At 40.7% G+C, this 21,250-nt stretch overlaps 1 protein-coding gene across 18 annotated transcripts in view; it reads left to right on the top strand.

Annotated features, from left to right (window-relative positions):
- The window catches only part of BCAS3 (BCAS3 microtubule associated cell migration factor), a 712,862-nt gene that overhangs the window by 539,405 nt on the left and 152,207 nt on the right, over positions 1 to 21,250 (top strand). For 4 of the 18 annotated variants that reach the window (XM_077970813.1, XM_077970816.1, XM_077970815.1 and 1 more), the window contains one exon: positions 2,365 to 2,388. The exons of 13 other annotated variants lie outside the window; for them this stretch is intronic. In XM_077970813.1, the coding sequence (XP_077826939.1) occupies positions 2,365 to 2,388 (24 nt within the window). Of the gene's footprint in view, positions 1 to 2,364; positions 2,389 to 4,297; positions 4,487 to 21,250 lie in introns of all 18 variants that reach the window. One more of the 18 variants, XR_013406305.1, reaches the window with a different exon arrangement.

The raw sequence follows: 21,250 nt of genomic DNA on the forward strand, positions 1-21,250 counted from the left end.
TGAAAGGTGGGGGTTGTAATTTGTTTGCTGTTTAGGAGCCAGCCCTTCAGCTTCCTTTCAGTGATAGCATCCTGCCTGCCACACTGGACTTTTCTCCTTTTCCAGTCCGGTTGTTCCCAAAATCACTATTTTAATTCTCTGTATTTAAAGAATACCAAGGTTGTTCCCAAAATCACTAGTTTAATTCTCTGTATATGAAGAACACCAATGTAATATCTCACTTTCCTTAATCACAACTGCAGTTGGTAACTGTGGAATGCATTTCCTACAAGTATTAATTTTACTTTCAATATGTGACAGGATGCAGAGCCTTTTGTTTGTTTGTTTGTTTTTCAGACGGAGTTTCACTCTGTTGCCCAGGCTGGAGTGCAGTGGCGCGACCTTGGCTCACTGCAGCCTCTGCCTCCTGGGTTCAAGCGATTCTCCTGCCTCAGCCCCTCAAGTAGCTGAGATTACAGGCATGTGCCACCACGCCTGGCTGATCTTTTTGTATTTAGTAGAGATGGGGTTTCACCATGTTGGTCAAGCTGGTCTTGAACTCCTTACCTCAGGTGATCTGCCCACCTTGGCCTCCCAAAGTGTTGGGATTACAGGTGTGAGCCACCGCCCCCAGTCACAGAGCTGTTTTTTAATAAATATTCAAAACATTTTAAAAGTTAATAGAGATACCTCTAATGCAGTCCTAGAGAGCTTGTAAATTGTCTGACCTGGTCATTCTCCTGTCTGCCCTTGGGTACCGTCCCCATGCTCAGGTGCTTTCACTAGCTAAAAGATATCTGTAACCCGGAATCATTAGAAAGGTTGCAAGGTTCTTTTCATGATGTATGCTTTTTTAAAATTTTAAACTAGCAATTAGGATACATTTGAAAGAAGAATATCTTGATTTCTTAGATATCGTAGAGAACAACTTATATTTGCACCTCTGGGGGCCTTTGATGAGGTGGCCATTTAATGAAACACTCAGCTCAAGTGTTTTCAAAACAGCTGATTTATTACACTTGGATACCTTATGGTGTGTAGAGTTGTGCCTGAAGTTGTCAACCAGGGAGCAGAGCTGGAACCCGGTTGTAGTGATCATGTCTGAAGGATGTCTGCTAAATATCATGTGTTCACGTTTGAATAGAAGGTGGGTCAGAGTGAAGTTGTTAATCTGCAATGTTTTTCAACCACCTCGAATTGAGAGTAGAAAAGCATTTGCTTTATATCAATTTGATAGTCCATCTTTTCTCCTATATTTGATTATAGAAAGCAGTTATTTTTATGCTGTATGTTTACTATTTTCCCATTGATTTATAAGAGAAATCTTTGAGCATCTGTTATGTGCATCTCTGTACTATGGATGATGGGAAGATATACAAAGTAAAGTTCTTGTTAGCAGGAAGATGGACTGAGTATATGTATGACCATAAAGTGATATCAAAAGTACGGGTGAAGTTGTGGCAACATTCAAAGGGAAGGGAAATCAATTTCCTCTTGAAATTCAAGAGAGATTTCATGGAAGAGGTATCATTTGAGCAGAGATTTGTTATATGGAAATAAGAAAGGAAAGTCATCCCAGACAGGGAGAACAGTGCTCAGAAAACAGGGTGTACATATAGGGACGAGCAGGTGGTTTGGTTTGCCTATCAGTGTGGCAAGGACAGCAAAAGGAGATCAAGTCTGAGAAATAAGACTAGAGAGTGTAGTCCTCTGAATACTTTGCAGTGTTTCATATACATCTGGAGTCAGGTGATTCGCTAGGATTTGCATCTTTGCGTCTCCACTACTTACCTCTGTGACCTCGGGCATATTCCTCATCATCTCTGTACTTCAGTTTCTTGGTCTGTGAAAACTAACAGGTGAAATGAATTCTAAGAATATGTTTCATTTAATGCAGTAAATCTAAAATATCATTGTTTCAAGATTTAATCAATCTAAATATAGATTGACGTACTTTTAGCACATTTGGCTTCAGCCTGGCCATATTTCCAGTGCTCAGTAAGCCACATGTTGCTAGTGGCTACCACATTGAACTGCACAGATCTAGAACATTTGGAACCCATTCTTCTGTTCTCCTGTCTTTTGTTTTCTGTACACAAAGAGAGAAACATTAGGATTGAACGCAAGCCGTTTCATGCTAATATGCATAGCTACCACTTACAGATGTTGTTGAGATGCCAGAAGTTAATCCAAATACATTTTGGTCTCAGTTGGCCACTGGAGACTTGTCAGCAGTTACATAGAATGAAAGCAGTCACTGCTAGCAAGTCTGTCCTTTTGGACAAACAAGTATTGCTTTGCCTTTTTTTTTTTTTTTTTAAGAGAAATAAGACTCATCTCTCCTTTATTCTTTCCTGACCATGCTTGCCTTTGTATTCCTGACAGCCTCGGAAGGACACAGATTATGTGGTAAATATAATAATTACCCCTTTTCACATAAGACGCGGCCCTTTGCATTCCCAGCACTGATCTAATTCCAGTTGCTTCTGAAGTTTACCTTTTACACTTGTGTTGGTTTTAGCCAGTGGATACTATGTCAAAGGTCATGAACTTGTACACTTCCTCTCCAAAGATTCACAGTATCAGTGCCCAGTTTGTCAAGATCTCTCTAGATTAGTTTATTTAATTTTGCCGCGGTTGGTTAATTCACAAAATCATAAGACCTTTTTCTTCTTTCAAATGCATAGCGAGTGAGGGACAAAGAAGAAGGAAAAGGAATAGAATTCAGTTTCCTCAACATCTTAATGATCTCGGTTTTAAGTTCTTCTATAAGTGTGTCTCTGTGGATGTTGCTTTACTGCTTAAAGCATCTAATTGAAACCAGATCCTTAAATCTCTTTGGATCAAGAAGCAGTAGTAAGCCCAGGGCATATTATCCCTACAATCCAGAAACACTTAGGTGTCTTGTATTTGATGTACATGTAATAGTTTACTCTCCAAGCTCCTTTTTCTACCTAAAATCTTAGTGATGTAGTACAGTAGTAAAGGGGATCTTTATTCCTGTTTTGAAAGGATACAACCAAGGTAGGGAAGGCTTCATTATTGGTGATTATTCAGAAGAACTATTTTCTTTACATATGCTATGGAAACAATATTATTTCCAGCTACAGAATACAGTATTTGATTATACTTTTGTAAATTGCCTGCTTTTCCCCTATCATCTGCTAATTCCGATTTGATACTGTTCTGTGTTCAAAAATACAGCGTGAGCAAGCTGTCATGGTGCCTGTCTAGAGTCCCAGCTGCTCGGGGGTCTAAGGTGGGAGGATCATTTGAGCCCAGGAGTTTGAGACCAGCCTGGGCAATATAGCAAGACCCTATCTCTAAAAATTAAAAAATGTTTCCTAAAATATCTACTGACCATAATAGTGTCTATCAAATGCATTTTCACATTCTTGTCATGTCCAAAATTCTCTATTAAAAAATTCAGGAAATAATTGTTTTGCGATACCTAATTTTCAGGTAAGCCCAGCTGGTCTAGAAAGATTGGCAATATTTGAAACATTTAAATTATATTAAAAGTTTTTCTTGTTTGTATAGTTGAAGAAAGAGTTAAGACATTTCAGACTTTTGTTTGGAGATCTTTGTTAAGTGGATTAAGTGGATTTTATGCTTGCTTCTTAAAATATATTGAATACACTTTGCTGTAGGACAGGGCCTAGCCCATAATAGGCATGCAGTTCTTATTTGAATTGTGTTGAATGACTCACTGTTATGAGCATCCAGTATTTACTAGATCTTAGATTTTAAGGGTTGGAATTTTTTCAGTGTGATCTTTTTTGCTCAGATGCAAAATAGCTCCAGTACTCATGTAATTTCTGTATTTTTTCCTTTTCTGCCATCAAAGCTGAGAACCTTATCTCTTAGAAACCTTTAATCGACTACCTAGTATGTGCCAGATACCCACAGCTTTACATGGGATATCTCATTTAATCCTCACAGCAGCCATATGAGATAGCTGTTACTGTATCACATTTACGTATTAGGGAACTGAGCTTCAGAGAGATCACATTTGTTCTGACTATTGTCAGTTTGCCTGCCTATATCCTGTGATATCCCTTTCGTTTTTAATTTGTTGCTTCTAGTCCTGAGGACCAGAAATCCAGGTAAATAAAATATGCTCTGGTGGGCTTTCCTGATGGGACCCTCGAGGGAGGAGAGGATGAAGACCGGGAGAGGAGTTCCAGGTTGGGGTATATGAGGTGGTTAACTGGGTGCAACGCCCCTTTCCCATCGGTTATGCTTACTCCATATTTAAGCTAATGTTACGCGGTTAGCCTGAATGAACTGATTTTGGCTAGACCCTTTTCTTGTCTAGGAATGGAGGAATTACCTGAATGAGTAATTCCACAGACTGTCCTAGAGGGGCCACAGACTGCTCTGAGAAGCTAGTGAAATTATGAGTCCTCTTCTGAAAAAATGCAGATACTCATACGTATACAATGTCGCATGTGCTTTCAGGGGTTTCAGGACCCCTCTGAAATCCATCCCGGGATCCCAGATTAAGGTAATTCATTTGGCCTCTGTGGGTGGATGTTAATCACTAATGCTGTTATAACCTAAACATGTCCCTAAGACCAGAAATTATAATTAAGAACAGAGGAACTCTAGGGACTGTAGGAAGTTTGAAACAGAAAAGGGCTTTCTTTAGCTTTCGGGAGGAATTTGTGTTTGCCCATGAATGAAGTGAAATGACCAGGTAGACAGTAGAACCAGGCCTGTGTGCTGGGGAGACCTTCTGTGCCCTAAGGCCACATGGCCGAGAGACAGGTGGGAAGCCAAGGAAGAAGAAATTGGGCATAGGTCTTGTTAATTTACACCAGCCCATCAGGTTAGAGCACACTCGGGAAAGTTCTTGCTACTCTGAAGGCGATTTTTAGAATCAGAAACCTGTACTTGAGAAACATAACTTTTTGTGTTATTTATATTTTCTGTAATGATTGTCTTTTGCTCTCTGCTTGATTTTATGTAGACCTTGTACTAAGGTCAAACATTGAAAGGGAATTTTGCAAATATCTGAGCCTGTCAAAAGGGAAGAATAGGTGATGCAGTGGGGTTGGCAGCACTTTTCCTATTACTTGGGAGTGAACCCTCAGGGAAATAAAGTGCAAAGGCTTAGCCACAGGTGTAGCCATAGAATCCCTTTCCACCTGGAGACCGTCCTCGCTGATTTCCAGCACAGAAGAGTTTTGCATCTGCTTTTCCTAAGAAGGGCACTTCCTTTACACACATTCCTGCATACTCCTGCTTTACCTTCAAGGCCCAGTAGAAACCAGCAGTAGGACCTTCCTCATTTTCCAGCAAGTAGGACCCCTTATTTGAAGGACCAGTACCTGGCTCTTAATTGAAGTCTTGAACAGTTTCAAAGATGGGAAAATTATTTATTATTTTGCTTTGAGATTCTTCTAAGCCCCAGTTGAGAAATTATGAAGGAGACTATAGACACATTGAAATCTATTACCAAAACAGTTGCCTTAACAGGAAACTGTAATTTATAGTGTAGTTTTTTTTTTTTTTTAAAGGTGGGAAGGACACATGGGTATGATGTATTTTAAAAGGATTTAAAAGCCCAAAAGTGTAGGCACACCTCATTTTATTGCACTTTGCTTTATTGTGCTTCACAGATATTGCATTTTTTACAAATTGAAGATTTGTGGCAACTGTGTTAAGTGTGTAGACATAATTTTTCTAACAGCATATGTGCTCACTGTGTGTCTCTGTCACACTATGGTAATTGTCACCAGATTTCAAACTTTTGCATTATTACTGTATCTGTGATCAGTGACCTTTGACATTACTATTGTAATTGTTTGGGGGCACCCTCAAACCACGCCCATGTGAAACAGCAAACTTAATAAATGTTGTACGTTCTGACTGCTCCGCTGACCAGTTGTTCCTCCACCTCTCTGCCTTTTCTCAGGCTTCCCGATTCCATGAGCCACAGTAATATTGAAATTGGGCCAATTAATACCCCTACAGTGGCCTCTAAGTGTTCAAGTGTAAGAAAGAGGTTCGCCTCTCACTTTAAATCAAAAGCTAGAAATGATTAAGCTTAGTGAGAAAAGCATGTCAAAAGCCGAGACAGGCTGAAAGCTAGTCCTCTTGCACCAGTTAGCCGAGTTGTTAATGTAAAGGAAAAGTTCTTGAAGGGAATTAAAAGTGCCACTCCAGTGAGCACAGAAATGATAAGAAAGTAAAACAGCCTTGCTGCTGAGTTGAAGAAAGTTTTAGTTGTCTGGATGGAAGATAAAACCAACCACAACATTTCTCAAACTGTTGGCCTCAAGCAATCCTCCTGCCTCGGCCTCCCAAAGTGCTGGGATTACTGATGTGAGCCACCACACCTGGCCACCACCACATTCCTTTAAGCCAAACCCTAATCCAGAGCAAAGCCCTACCTCTGTTCAATTCTATGAAGCTGAGAGAGATGAGGAAGCTGCAGAAGAGAAGTTTGAAGCTAACAGAGGTTGGTTCCTGAGGTTTAAGGAAAGAAGCTATTTGCATAATATAAAAGGGCAAGATGAAACAGCAAGTGCTGATGGAGAAGCTCCAGCAAGTTATCTAGAAGATCTAGCTAAGGTCATTGATGAAGGTGGCTATGCTAAACAACAGATATTCGATGTAGACGAAAACAGCCTTCTGTTGGAAGAAGAGGACTTTCATAGCTAGAGAGGAGGAGTCAATGCCTGGCTTCAAAGCTTCAGTTGAAGGATAGGCTGATACACAATGGCAATTAAATCTCAACATTAGTTTTGAAGGGGATGCTCAAACTATAGCACAGACCAATTTTCTTTGTCTAAATACAATAGTTTTCCTTCCAGGCAGCCTCAGTCCACGTTCTTGAGCCACATTCTTGTGCTTCTCCATTTACATAGCTCTAATAGTAGAGGAGGGATGCTTTATGCATCCCTCTTACCCAGTCTCTAGATATGGAGCCACAACCTTGCCTGCTACCAGCTGAAAATTCTCCTGAAGCTAGGCTTTTATCTTCAAATTATAAGATAGTGTTGGCCGGGCACGGTGGCTCACGCCTGTAATTCCAGCACTTTGGGAGGCCAAGGCGGGTGGATCACCTGAGATCAGGAGTTCAAGACCAGCCTGGCCAATACAGCAAAACCCGGTCTCTACCGAAAATACAAAAATTAGCTGGGCATGATGGCATGTACCTATATTCCCAGCTACTCAGGAGGCTGAGCCCGGAGAATTGGTTGAACCCAGGAGGCCCAAGTAGCAGTGAACTGAGATCATGCCACTGCACTCCAGCCTGGGTGACAGAGTGAGATTCCGTCCCCCCAAAAAAAGTACATATATACACACACATATATAGTGTTGATACGTGCATATATGTATACTTTATTTTAATATGTAAGCTATTTGTCTGCCAAATTACTTTTTCATAAAATTTTAAGCAAAACAGCTCTCCCTGGTCCACCATTACATACCCCCCAGAAACATTGCAGTAACATAAAAACATTGATAGAGGTTATGTTTTTGTTTTTGTTTTTTTCTCAACTTTTACATACAGGGGGCACATGTGCAGGTTTATTACATGGGCATCTTGCACTCAGGTAGTGAGCATAGCACCCAATAGTTTTTCAGTGCACGCCCTGTCTCCCCTCCCCGTCTACTAGTTCACAGTATCTATTGTTCCCACGTTTATGCTCATGGATGTTCAATGTTTCACTCCCACTTAAAAGTGAGAACACATGGTATTTGGTTTTCTGTCCCTGCACTAATTTGCTTAAGATAATGACCTCCAGCTTCATCCATGTTACTACAAAGGACTTCATTCGTTTATTCCATGGTGTATATGTAGCACATTTGCTCTATCCAATCTACTTTAGATGGGCAGCAAGGTTGATTCCATGGCTTTGCTATTGTGAATAGTGTGGCAGTGAACATAGGAGTGCAGGTATCTTTTTGATATAATGATCTATTTTCCTTTGGATATATATACCTGTAATGGGATTGCTGCATCAAATGGTAGCTCTGTTTTGAGTTCTTTGAGAATTCTCCAAACTGCTTTCCACAACGGCAGAACTAGTTTATATTCCCACCAACAGTGTATAAGCATTCCCTTTTCTCTGCAGCCTTGCCAGCATCTATTTTTCACTATTTATTTATTTATTTATTTATTTTTTAAGATATGAGGTCTCACTATGTTGCCCAGGCTAGTCTCAAACTCCTGGACTCAAGCAATCCTCCTCCCACCTCGGCCTCCCAGAGTGCTGGGATTATAGGCGTGAGCTGCTGTGCTTGACCTGACTTTTTAATAATAGGTATTCTGACTGTTGTGAGATTATATCTGATTGTGGTTTTTGATTTGCATTTTTCTCAGATGAGAGTGATGATGAGCATTTTTTCATGTGTTTGTTGGTTGCTTGTATGTCTTGTTTTGAGAAGTGTCTATCCATGTCCTTTGCCCATTTTTTAGTGTTTTTCTTAAATTTTTTTGCTTGTTAAATTTCTGATTATAGATTCTGGATATTAGATCTTTGTCAGATGCATAGTTTGAGACTATTTTCTCTCATTCTTTAGGTTGCCTGTTTACTCTCTTGATAATGTCTTTTTATTGCTTTATCTCCATTTTACAGATAAGAAACAGGTTCTAGAAGTTTCAGATATTCGCTCAAAGTCATACCATGAAGTACAAAGCTGTTTTTAACCCATGCCTTTCTTAAGTTCCAAACCCATAATGCAGAAACCATGCTGGGCATTAAGGAATCCTACCTTCAAAAGAAATGAGAAAGCTGGAGACAGTGGCTCATACCTGTAATCACATCTGTAAGCACTTTAGGAGGGTGAGGCAGGAAGATCGCTTGAGCCCAGGAGTCTGAGATCAGCCTGGGCAACATAGCAAGACCCCGTCTCTACAAAATAATTTTAACATTAGCCAGGTGTGGTGACACACACCTGTAGTCCCAGCTACTCAGGGGCCTGAGGTGGGAGGATCATTTGAGCCTGGGAGATCGAAGCTACAGTGAGCCATGATTGCACCACTGCATTCAAGCCTGGGAGAGACCCTGTCTCAAAAAAAAAAAAAAAAAGAAAGGAAAAGAAAGAGAAGAGGCCTGACACAGTGGCTCACGCCTGTAATCCCAGCACTTTGAGAGGCGGGGCGGGGGCGGAGAGGTGGATCACAAGGTCAGGAGTTCAAGACCAGCCTGGCCAATACGGTGAAACCCCGTCTCTACTAAAAATACAAAAATTAGCCGGGCGTGGTGGCGGGCACCTGTAGTCCCAGCTACTCGGGAGGCTGAGGCAGGAGAATGAACCTGGAGGCAGAGCTTGCAGTGAGCCAGATCACACCATTGCACTCCAGCCTGGGTGACAGAGAAAAACTCCGTCCAAAAAAAAAAAAAAAAAAAAAAGAAAAAGAGAGAGAGAGAAAAAGAAATGAGAAGGAGAGTTTAAAAGCATTCCACAAAGTCAGTGGTTATATGTTAATTTGTGTAGTGTGCTTTGTTTCCCAGATAGTTTAGAAGCAATTAATTCTGAATAGACATGTGTGTTGTATGTAATGACAGATACTGATTGTAATGTTTTATTTTGGCCAAAAAAAAGTGGGGGATGGGGAGTAATTTTCCTCAAAATCATTATCTGGCAGGGTGGGAGGTTGTTTTTCTTTTGCATACAGAGAAACAGAGTCCCAGGTAGGAATATTTGTTGTATTCATGGCAGTTTGGCAGACCCTTGGAATATAACCTTTTCCATGGTCCATGTTCTAGTCCTGCCTTGAGAACCCTCTTTTGAGTAAAGAAAATATTCAAAAACCCATCTCTGGGTTTCATCCTGAGGATCCAGGACCGGTGTTCTCTTTCCTGAGGAAAAGGAATCACAATGGTGGAAAATTCTTTGCAAATCCTATTGTAGTCTTATTGATCACTCTTCTCATTGCTCTTTATTGGCCTCCTCAACCCTTCTGACTGTATGTATTAGAAATAATACTTATTATCAGTATTAAAACAACTACTTTCTTTGTCTATTTTAATTATTTTCTTTGTGTTAACTATTTTCTTTTCAGAGTTGCTTATCTGTTAGCAGGCCACTGCATTAGCCTTGAGCTAGCATTGTAAGATGCAAAATTATGTTGCCGGCATCAGTTGGGAATTTCATGGAATTTGCTTCTATTTGACTATATTTCCAGATGGAACCATGTGCCGAAGTGTTTGTTTTGGGCCTCCATGAAGTCATCCCTTTGCAGTGATCTGTAGCTAGACTGCTGTCTCTTGGGACTAACCTGTGTGACTAATTTGAGTAGGAGGGTGATAAACTTTGTTACCACTTAAAAAGGGGCTAAAAATACTTCTTTTTTTTAAGCCCCTCTCCATATTATCTAGCAACACTCTTTGAGGGATAATGGAAAGGAGGTGATAAAGATTAGAACTGATTGGGAAGGTTCTGAATGTCCAAGTTTCATTTAGGAAGCTTCACACCTTTGAGCCCCAGGGAAGAGTTTGGACCCCAGGCTTTTACAGGTTTGTAGTCAAATCTGAGCTGCCCAGAACACTCTGTGGCTAATGGCTTTTGCAGAAGTGATTCTACAACTAAAAATGCCCATCAACTAAGCTTGTATTGGTTCATCGTCCAGATCTAAACATGATTGTTAATTTGAGTTATTGTGCTAAATGTTTCTAAGAAATGCTTCTTTTTAAGCTGCAGTCTTTTGATCAAAACACAGTAAATGAAAGGCTTCCCTGAAAGGTGGAGCCAGTAGACTTGATTGGGAGATGAAGCATATACCGAACTCGAAGACTCGAGAGATATTCTTGCCTTAACCCTGTCTCTTATTCACTGAGGGACCTTGGATAAGTCACAATCTTCCTGTCTCATGTTTCTTTTACTTAAAAATGAAAGCATGGATCAGGCTAGCTCTTTGTCAAACCTCCCTTCTCAATTCACCTTCCTAATCACAGAACTCTTTTTCTAATAAAATTTTATACAGGACCCCAGTCTATAAAACAGATACAAAAGGAGATGCTTTGGTTAATGGAGGGCACAGGGAGAATCTCGCTCTGGCTTCAGTTCTGGCCCCTGAGGCACTTTCCTGTCTAGTCAACTTTCTTTAAGAGCTCTTCCAGCTGTGGCATTCCATCCATTATTCTAATTAATGTGAATTGAGTATTACTAATATCAGGTTTGGGTTTCTTGTTGTTGTTGTTTTCACTTAGTACCCACATCATGGAGCAAAAAAAAAAAAGTGGTTTTAAATTGTAGAATGATTTAAGCTAGTAGAGGGTGTCATTCATTGATATTAAAGACTGGTACTGGTCTCAACATAGCACTATTAGAAGTTATAGAAATTCACAATAGAAATCCCCTTCCTCTGTCCCAGAATGCATGGAGCAATAATGCAGAATGGGGAAGTAAGTGATAAATCTGCAACCATTAGGGCTCACTTTCTAAGCTTCCCACTGAGTACTAGGATACAGCTCTCTCTTATTCCTTCCTCTCCTTCCTCAAATCCTACATTCCTACATTGCTGAGCAGGTTGCAATTTTGGCCTAGAGTGATTACTCCTGATTACTCCTCTCCCTCTCTCTGACTGGAGTCAGGTCTGAAGTACTCTGTTTTCCACCTGTCATCTCAGCCAAGACCTTGAAGATTCAATACTAAACCATTATATAGGATTAAATTCTGAGCCTTCTAGAAGTTTCAGAATATGTTTTTTTGCTGTTGTTGATTGCAAAATCAACAGACCTCCCTCCCAGGGAGAGGCGTTTCCTTCTCCTTTGGTGGGCTTCCCTCTAGCAATTCAGGAGCTGCTAGAAGCAGATTAACACCTACAGTTCCAGACCAGCTTAGAGCTCACTTCATTTCCCACTGTGCAGCATTTCAGCAACCCGTGGACCTATGGCTAGTCATTCCTGCCTGTCCTGCGCCAGGGCCTTTCCCAGCCAGCAGTCTTCCCGCTGACTGTTAGAACTATACCCTCTGGCTCAGGCTTTCCCCACAAAAACAAAAACAAAAACAAAAACGTAGTATTGCTTCGCATTTTCTCACAAAGTGCTAGGCTTTGTCCTAAGCACTTTATTTATTTATTGAGACAGAGTCTCGCTCTCTGTCACCCAGGGAGGAGTGCAGTGGCATGATTTTGGCTCACTGCAACTTCCACCTTCCGGGTTCAAGCAATTCTCCTGCCTCAGCCTCCCAAGTAGCTGGGACTATAGGTGCGCGCCACCATGCCTGGCTAATTTTTATATTTTACTAGAGACAGGGTTTCACCATGTTGGCCAGGCTGGTCTCAAACTCCTGACCTCAGATGATCCACCCACCTCGGTCTTCCAAAGTGCTGAGATTACAGGCGTGAGCCCTACGCCTGGCTGTCCACACCCAGCCTGTCCTAAGCACTTTAAATGTGTCAACCCATTTGTTCTCTTTGAAAAGAGTGGCCAGGTGAAGGCTAAAGGACGGGATAAGTGCAGTTTCCAGAACCCTTCTTGGCTAGTTATAGCCTAAGACTTGCAGACAGGCAGCCTGGGAAGATCTCAGACGAGGAACCTTCAATTTAAACATACGGTTTTGAGAATTTAGATATTTGACAAATCATCGAGCCGCTCAAGTTGCTTATGTATGAATGTGCTTGTTTAGCAGGTAGAGTTATTATTCTCTTATGTTCAAATTTATTAACAAGGGCTTAATTTCATTCCAAACAGACTGTGTAAAGGTGACTATGCAGTACAGAAGTACAATGAAATATGAGATTCCTCAGCCTTTAGTGGATGCTGAGCTGGAGACCCCCGTTAGTCCTACCTCTTTCTAAACAGCTCCAGCCATGAAGCTCTCGACCTTTTCACCTTTAAACTTTGTTTGAACTTGGAAAGAAGACTTTTGAATTGTTTAAAAAAAAAAAAAAAGTAGAAGGAGGAGAAAGAAAGACAAGGGGAAAAAAGGTTAGGGAGGCTGCAAAAGAGATGTGGAGACTGGGGGAAAAGGACTGATTATATGTTAGCTTAACAGTAATACCAGGAAAATAATCCTCCTCTTGTCTAGGAGTTTCTGCTACTGGGAGCCACAGGGTAATCAGCTCACATGACATACCCAGAGGCGAATGCTAGCCTGTGCTGTTTTTGAACATATTCAAACAAAGGCTGATTATCCAAACAAGAATTTGGACTGCAGCAGTCAGACCAGTTAAATTATAGTTAGTAAAACTTGGTGCCTTGTGAGCTTGGAATGTTACAATTGCAGCTGGATCTTCGTATGTCAGGCAGCCTTACTGCACAATAAAACCAGAGATTTTTATCTCCCCAGGACTCAGTTTAACTCCTTGGGTACAAAGAGAAAAGTGCCAGCTATCATACCGCAGAATCCTGGCAACTCCTGTCTCCCTCCTGTCGGAGTTCATGAGGCAGTGGCATTTTCATTGTGTTCTGTAGGAAAGTGGGAAGACAGAGGCAAGTTGCTCTTCTTCTTAGATCTTATGTTGGAGATGATAATTTTTATTCATTCATTACTTTAACAACATTTATTAAATGTTACTATGGACAAAGCCCTGTGTTAGTACTCTACTTATATACAAATGGCTATAAAAAGATAGTATAGTCAATTGTAAATAGGTTTCAAAATGTTGTGAGTAATTTAGTGGAGGGATAATGGAGAAGGTAAAAAAAAAAAAAAAAGGCTTTTTGGAGAAAGTATGATTTGAGCTGACTTTATGGGAAAGTAGGATTGAATCTTTAAATGTGGCTCTAAAAGTGATTTTATGCAGCAGGAACAGCACAAAGGAAAAATTGGAGGCAGGAAAGTTGGATCCTGGATGTGAAGGGAGGTAATAAAAGAGAAGACTGAAAAAGTAGAATAGCCTCTGCATAGCGGACTTAGGATGCCAGGCTTGAGAGTGGACTTCCTTTGGTAAAGCAAGAGAAAGCCATTAAAAAGTTATCTTTTTTTACATAGCTGTCAAATAATCAGTTAACATGTATTGAAAGGTTACCATACTGAGAGGTGAAGCCAGCTGGACTTCCTGGATCAAGTGGGGACTTGGAGAAATTTTCTGTCTTACAAGAGGATTGTAAAACACACCAATCAGCTCTCCGTAGCTAGGATTGTAAAATGCACCAATCAGCGCTCTGTAGCTAGTAAGGGGATTGTAAAATGTACCAATCAGTGCTCTGTAGCTAGCAAGAGGATTGTAAAATGCACCAATCAGCACTCTGTAAAACACACCAATCAGCACTCTGTAAAACGCACCAATCAGCGCTCTGTAAAATGCACCAATCAGGATCCCAAAAGTAGCCAATCACAAGGAAGATTGAAAAAAGAGCATTCTGATAGGACAGAAACAGAACATGTGTGGGGGACAAATAAGGAAATAAAAGCTGACCACTCCAGCCAGCAGCAGCAACCCTCTCAGGTCCCTTTCCACCATGTGGAAGCTGAGTTCATTTGCTCTTCACAGTAAATCTTGTGGCTGCTCACTCTTTGGGTCCTTGCCACCTATAAGAGCTGTAACACTCACCTCGAAGGTCCGCAGCTTCATTCTTGAAGTCAGCCAGACCCCGAACCCACTGGCAGGAACCACCTCCGGACACGATACCCAGGACGTTGAATACTCAAAATAATTCTGGAAGAAAATAGAGACTCAGAGAAATGAAGTAACTTTCCCAAGACTGCTCAGTCCATAAGCAGCAGAGTCACGACTGAAATCCAGACTGACCACAGACCCCCAGCTCTTAACTGCTTTTCTGTATTACTCTCTATTCCTTTTAAATTGGCTGACTTTATGATGATAATGCAAAATAGATTAGCCATATTTTTATATGGAGGCAGGAAGCTTGACTCTAATGGATCACCCATATTCCTGAATTGGATGATTATGGTAAAGAGAATTGCTTTACAGGGATGATTTTTATATTTGAGAAGATAATAGTTACCATGATCACCATCCTGTGTTGGTTTAAACATATGGGTTATAACTTTGTGTGAAGAAGAGGTTTTTTTTGGGGGGGTGGGGGGAGAAAGAGTTTCACTCTTGTTGCCCAGGCTGGAGTACAGTGGCACAATCTTGGTTCACTGCAAACTGCACCTCCTGGGTTCAAGCGATTCTCCTACCTCAGCCTCCTGAATAGCTGGGATTACAGGCACCCGGCACCACACCTGGCTTTTGTTTTGTTTTGTTTTGAGACGGAGTTTTGCTCTTGTTGCTCAGGCTGGAGTGCAGTGGCGTGATCTCGGCTCACCGCAACCTCCGCCTTCCAGTTTCAAGCGAGTCCCTGCCTCAGCCTCCCGAGTAACTGGGATTACAGGTGCCTGCCACCACGCCTGGCTAATTTTTGTATTTTTAGTAGAGACAGGGTTTCACCACATTGGCCAGGCTGGTCTCGAACTCTAGACCTCATGATCCACCCACCTCGGCCTCCCAAAGTGCTGGGATTATAGGCATGAGCCACCGCACCCAGGCACAAGAGTATTTCTGCTTGACCAATTCGATCATAATGAGATAATCTGCCCTCATAGCTATTTCTTACAGTGATTTATGATAGTGCAGATCTGGCTTTGGCAAGTCTTATGTCTTTATGGCCTTGCTTTTTCTGAGTGACACAGTTGCTACCATTGGTGTATGGCTCTCCATTTCCCAGTTTCCATAGGGTGTCTTCACCGTATTCTTATCCTCTGCTGACCCTGCCACTGTCTTGTTTTCTTTCCTGTCCTCTTTGATATACTCTGTTATTGTAAGCCAGGCTTGTGGCTTCTGGGAGGGGTGATTGGCAGGGTCAGTCAGACATAAGCACTGAAACGTGTGTCCCAGAGGTGGAAGCCAGATTTCCTCTCAGGGCCCTGAGGCCAGCCTCCTGTGATGGCTTCATGGCTAGAAATAGCAAAAATCGAAATGGATACTGCAGATAGTCCAGACAAGCAAACAGAAGACCAAATGCTTGGGTACTTAAGATTTTTTAATTTGTTCGTGTATATTTTTAGCAATAGAAGCAATATAGCATACCTTTGAGCCAGGTTTTCCTAGGTGTGCCAGGTAGGTTAGTGTTCCCAGTTGTCAGGAGACAATCAGGTACTGATTTAGTGAGCTGATTTTTGAAATGCAAAAGCAAAAATGAATAAAATAGCAGGTTACCATAGTATAGATAGTAGGAGTTGATTGGCACCAACGTCTTTATTTAGCTTGGGTTAAAACAGATTCTGTGCATATCAGATTTGAAGAGGAGATCCTAGTTTTTATAGCAGTACCATCAAAGATAGTTATATATCCAAGAGGAAGCCTGAGTTTGAAATAATGATTAGCCCTACAGATTTTCAGTTTTGTTTTGGGGTTTTTTGTTTTGTTTTGTTTTTGTTTTTAATTCAATTTGCAAAGCCTCTAGCAGATAGTTCTGAAACCTTTGTGAATGCTTTCTGTAAGTAATGAAGCTTTTGGAAATTTGGTCTAGTGATGAGTAATTCTTTCTTTCTGACATTAATCATTTGCATTTTATCAGTGGCTCCAAGATTAATATAAAAAGGGAACTTCATTTACTCTGAGTGATCATGTTTCAATGTGTTAATGTTTTAGGAGTAGCAGAGGATAACATGCAACTGTTAAGATCTAGATCATGCTAAAAGTATTAAAGTTGGCTTTCAGAGATTAGCTTTTTCCTACTTAAAATTAAGAACTTAAAGATTTTAATCAAGATAATCCTAAAATGTCTTAAGGTGCAACTTATTATGGAGGTGATACCGGTTGGAATAGTAAAGACCAAAGGAGAAATTGTGAGTTAATGTTTACTTTTTTATTACTATTTTAATCAAATGGCTTTACAACTTGACCTTTTAAATGTGAATATATTTTTTTAAAAGAACACTCAGGTATGTGAAGCCATAACTGTTGTGTTGGAAATTCTCAGCCCTAAAAGTTCTGCACTTGAATGTTAAATATGTGTGTGATAAAAATATTTTGATTGGGGTTTTCTGTGTGGGCATTTACATTCTCCTGGTGACAGGTGTTTTGGTGAAGAGAAAAGCATCTTGTAGATGTTTGGGATCTGTAACCATGCTGCCTCAAACAGCAGCAGCAGCAGCAACAGCAGCAGCAGCAGCAGGAGCTACCATTTACTGAATGCCTGCTCTATCATAGGCACTCCTATAGGCATTCTATAGACATAATTTCATCTCCTTACAAACATCCTGGCAGGTAGAATAGTATTTTTATTTCACAGATTCAAAAACAGCCTGAGAGAAGATAAGTGGTAGGGACAGGCTATGAACTCAGGTTTCTCTGATTCCAAAGTTCATATTCTTTTCACTATACCATGATATTAAAAAGGAACAAATGGGGCCAAGCACGGTGGCTCACGCCTGTAACCCCAGCACTTTGGGAGGCTAAGGCGGGCGGATCACTTGAGGCCAGGAGTTCGAGACCAGCCTGGCCAACCTAGTGAAACCCCATCTCTACTAAAAATACAAAAAAAAAAAAAAAAAAAAAAAAAAGGCCAGGCGTGGTGGCACACGCCTGTAATCCCAGCTACTCTGGAGGCTGAGGCAGGAGAATCACTTGAACCCGGGAAGCAGAGGTTGCAGTGAGCTGAGATCGTGCCACTGCACTCCAGCCTGGGCAACAGAGTGAGACTCCATCTCAATAAATAAATAAATAATATAAAGGAACAAGTGTAGCTGACATTTATCTGAGACTTATCAGCCTTAGCACACATACACTGAAAAGTTTAAAACAGATTTTATGTTATTCACTAGAACAGATTCATTTACTTGTATCATTGAGCCCTATAACTAAAGGGTCCATTTCTTTTAAATTAATCTCAGATACACAGAAGTATATCTTAACTAAAACTTTCTTCCTGAAAAGAAGCATTTTTAAAAGGTACCAAAGGCTGTTATTCTTAGAATGATTTGATGAAGTCAAAGACAAAAATAGTTTAGGCTTTTGATTAGATTTCAATATGCCACTCTTACTAGGGAGCTTTCTCTTGTTTGGGCATGACAGGATTTTTGCCATGAGAAACCTTCTGCTTCCACCCCCTCAGTTCTCACTCCCTGTCACTTACCCTTCAAAAGACTGAATAGCAATTACAATACAGTTAGGCTTTCTTTGGGGGACCCTCATATAGTGGGCACACTGAATCTTTGCATTTAATATTAGAGGCTTGACTATTTGAATGTGATTGCAGAAGTCAATGAGGACTCTGTTATTACTACGAATTTGTAGGTTGGTATTTAGCTTAGCAAGTGGTGAAGCTAGTGAGTGAGCCTGTTTACCACCAAGTACCCACATCTCCCGTTGGCTTTGTTGTTCTCTACTTGTTTCATCCTGTGACTTAAAACACACACACCTTAGCCAACTGTTTATGCTAATGATGTAAGAGAAGTCAAAGTAAATAAGCTTAATAAAATAATAGTTTGGGCCTGCACGGTGGCTCACGCCTGTAACCTCAGCACTTTGGGAGGCCGAGGTGGGCAGATCACGAGGTCAGGACATCAAGACCATCCTAGCTAACACAGTGAAATCCCGTCTCTACTAGAAAAACAAAACAAAACAAAAATTTAACCGGGTGTGGTGGCCGGTGCCTGTAGTCCCAGCTACTCAGGAGGCTGAGGCAGGAGAATGGCGTGAACCCAGGAGGCGGAGCTTGCAGTGAGCCAAGATCACACCACTGCACTCCAGCCTGGGCAACAGAGTGAGACTCCGTCTCAAAAAAAAAAAAAAAAAAAAAAAATCCAAACATCAGGAAGACAGTATAAATATCAGGGTCTGACCTAAAGGAGACCTTTAGATGTGTGCTGGTTAGCGCTTTGACAAATCACGATACCTTAAAACACAAAAAGACATTTATAGTGATGTTTGAGTAACTTGGAAGTCTATTTTAGACCAAATGCATGTTTGGTTAATTTTGCTAGGCATAGAGAGAATGTAGCCCTCCTCCCTTCATATGAGATCCTTTAGACCTGACAAGACCCACCTGTGATGCCTAGACCCCTTCCTCTATTTAGAAGGACATCACTGAATGCAAATTTGCAAAAAGCTATGTCAGAACCTATGGTTAAAATCTCATGAGATGCAAAGAGCCTGGAATTTAAGAAGCTAAGGGAAAATATATGTCCAGAGCCTATCTTCTACCAGTCAGCTTTGTTTTTGCTCAGATAAATTTATTCTTTTTCTGAGCCCTGTTGAATTGAAGTAATAGTGATCACAGCTTATCACAGTTCTCTAAAGATTATTGCCTCCTTCACTGCCTTCATGAATTAACCCCAATTTCTTCCAAACAGAATTCTTAAAAAAAAAAAAAAAAAAAAAAACTTTATTGAGATATGATTGACATACCAAAAGCTATATACTTTTTGTTGTTGTTGTTGTTTTGAGACGGAGTCTTGCTCTGTCACCAGGCTGGAGTGCAATGGTGTGATCTCGGCTCACTGCAACCTCCATCTCTTGGGTTCAGGCATTTCTCCTGCCTCAGCCTCCCAAGTAGCTGGGACTACAGGCGCCCGCCACCATACCCAGCTAATTTTTGTATTTTTAGTAGAGATGGGGTTTCACCATGTTGGCCAAAATGGCCTCCTACTCCTGACTTCATGATCCGCCCGCCGTGGCCTCTCAAAGTGCTGGGATTACAAGCATGAGCCACCACGCCCTACCGCTGTACACATTTAATGTGTACACTGCGATGAGTTTGGAGATACATATATACCTATCCATCACCTCCAAAAGTTTCCTGCTGCTCTGGCAGAATCTCTTTCTTATTTAAAGCTGAGTAATATTCCATTGTGTCTATATACTATATTTTCTTTATCCATTCATTCATTGATGGCCATTTAGGTTGCTTCCACATCTTGACTGTTGTGCATAATACTACAGTGAACATTCCCTACAGTGAAGTGGAGATACTTCTTCAAGATCCAGATTTCAGTTGCTTTGGATGTATATATAGTTTGATTGAATCTAGGGTAATCACCGTTATCCTGACTTTCAGGGCTTTCATTCACTTACATTCCTTCATGTAGTGCAATTCCCTGCCAGAAATATCCATCATGGAGGAAGTGACTGCTAGAGACTTCAGGGAAAATAATAACTTCTAACTATTTTATGTAGTTGAGGGATGAGTGTTTTGGTTCTATCCTAAAGAGACGGAATCAGCCCTGTCAACCAGGCTGGAGTGCACTGGGATGACCATAGGTCTCTGCAGCCTCAAACTCCTAGGCTCAAGCAGTCCTCCCACCTGGGCCTCCCAAGTAGCTGGGAATATCAGTGTGCACTACCACAACCTGCTAATTTTTTAAGTTTTTTTGTTTTTTGTTTTTTAAGAGATAGAGTCTTCCTATGTTGCCCCAGCTGGTCTTGAACTCCTGGCCTCAAGTGATTCTCCCTGTCTCAGCCTCCCAAAGGGATGAGTTTTAACATGCTAATGACTTTAAGTTTTACAAGAATAATATGTCAAATTAAAGCATTTTTAAACCTATTTTTTTAACTCAAGTAATACATTTTTTTTTAAAGCTTAGGAAAAAACAGAAGCAAAAAGAAGAAAATTAAAATCGCTTGTAATTTCCTTACCTAGAGTTAACAACTATTAACATTATGGTATTTATTAAGATTCTTGTATGCATTTGTATACACACATATATACACACTATTTTTTGTAAAATGAAATCACACTGAGCTTATTTACCAGTAAGTAATGAGTCTTACCTGTCCGGTAATGAATGTGTTTTCCTTTGCTTTTTTACTTAGCACTGTATTGTGACTATCGTGAACAAAGACAGTTTGGAAACAGGGTGACTAGAAGTCAACAAAAATATGTGTTATGAAAGAATAACAATAGGTAAAATTCAGAGTATTATTTTAATTTAGTGTTAAAATTATCCAAATCTCACATACTTTATTCAGTCTATGTTTTTAAAAATTGGATATATAGGGAAGGAGCAATTTTTTAAAAGATTTAACTGCAATTGCATAGTATTTTGTGATTTCATTATTCATCTTTATAAATGTGATGTAATAGACTATAATTTTAGCAAGTGTATCAGTCCCTTCTCACGCTGCCATAAGGACATAGCCGAGACTGGATAATTTATAAAGGAAAGAGGTTTAATTGACTCACTGTTCTGCACGGTTGGGGAGGCCTCAGGAAACTTACAATCATGGCGGAAGGGAAGCAAACATGTCCTTCTTCACATGGTTGTAGAAAGAATGAGTGCTCAGTGAAGGTGGAAGCCCCTTAGAAAACCATCAGATCTCCTGAGAACCAAGTCACTAAAACAAGAACTGGATGGGGGAAACCGCCCCCATGATTCAATTATCTCCACCTGGTCCCTCCCAGGACACATGGGG

The sequence above is a fragment of the Macaca mulatta genome, chromosome 16 (genome assembly GCF_049350105.2).
Source record: "Macaca mulatta isolate MMU2019108-1 chromosome 16, T2T-MMU8v2.0, whole genome shotgun sequence".
In the NCBI taxonomy this organism is placed as follows: Eukaryota; Metazoa; Chordata; class Mammalia; order Primates; family Cercopithecidae; genus Macaca; species Macaca mulatta.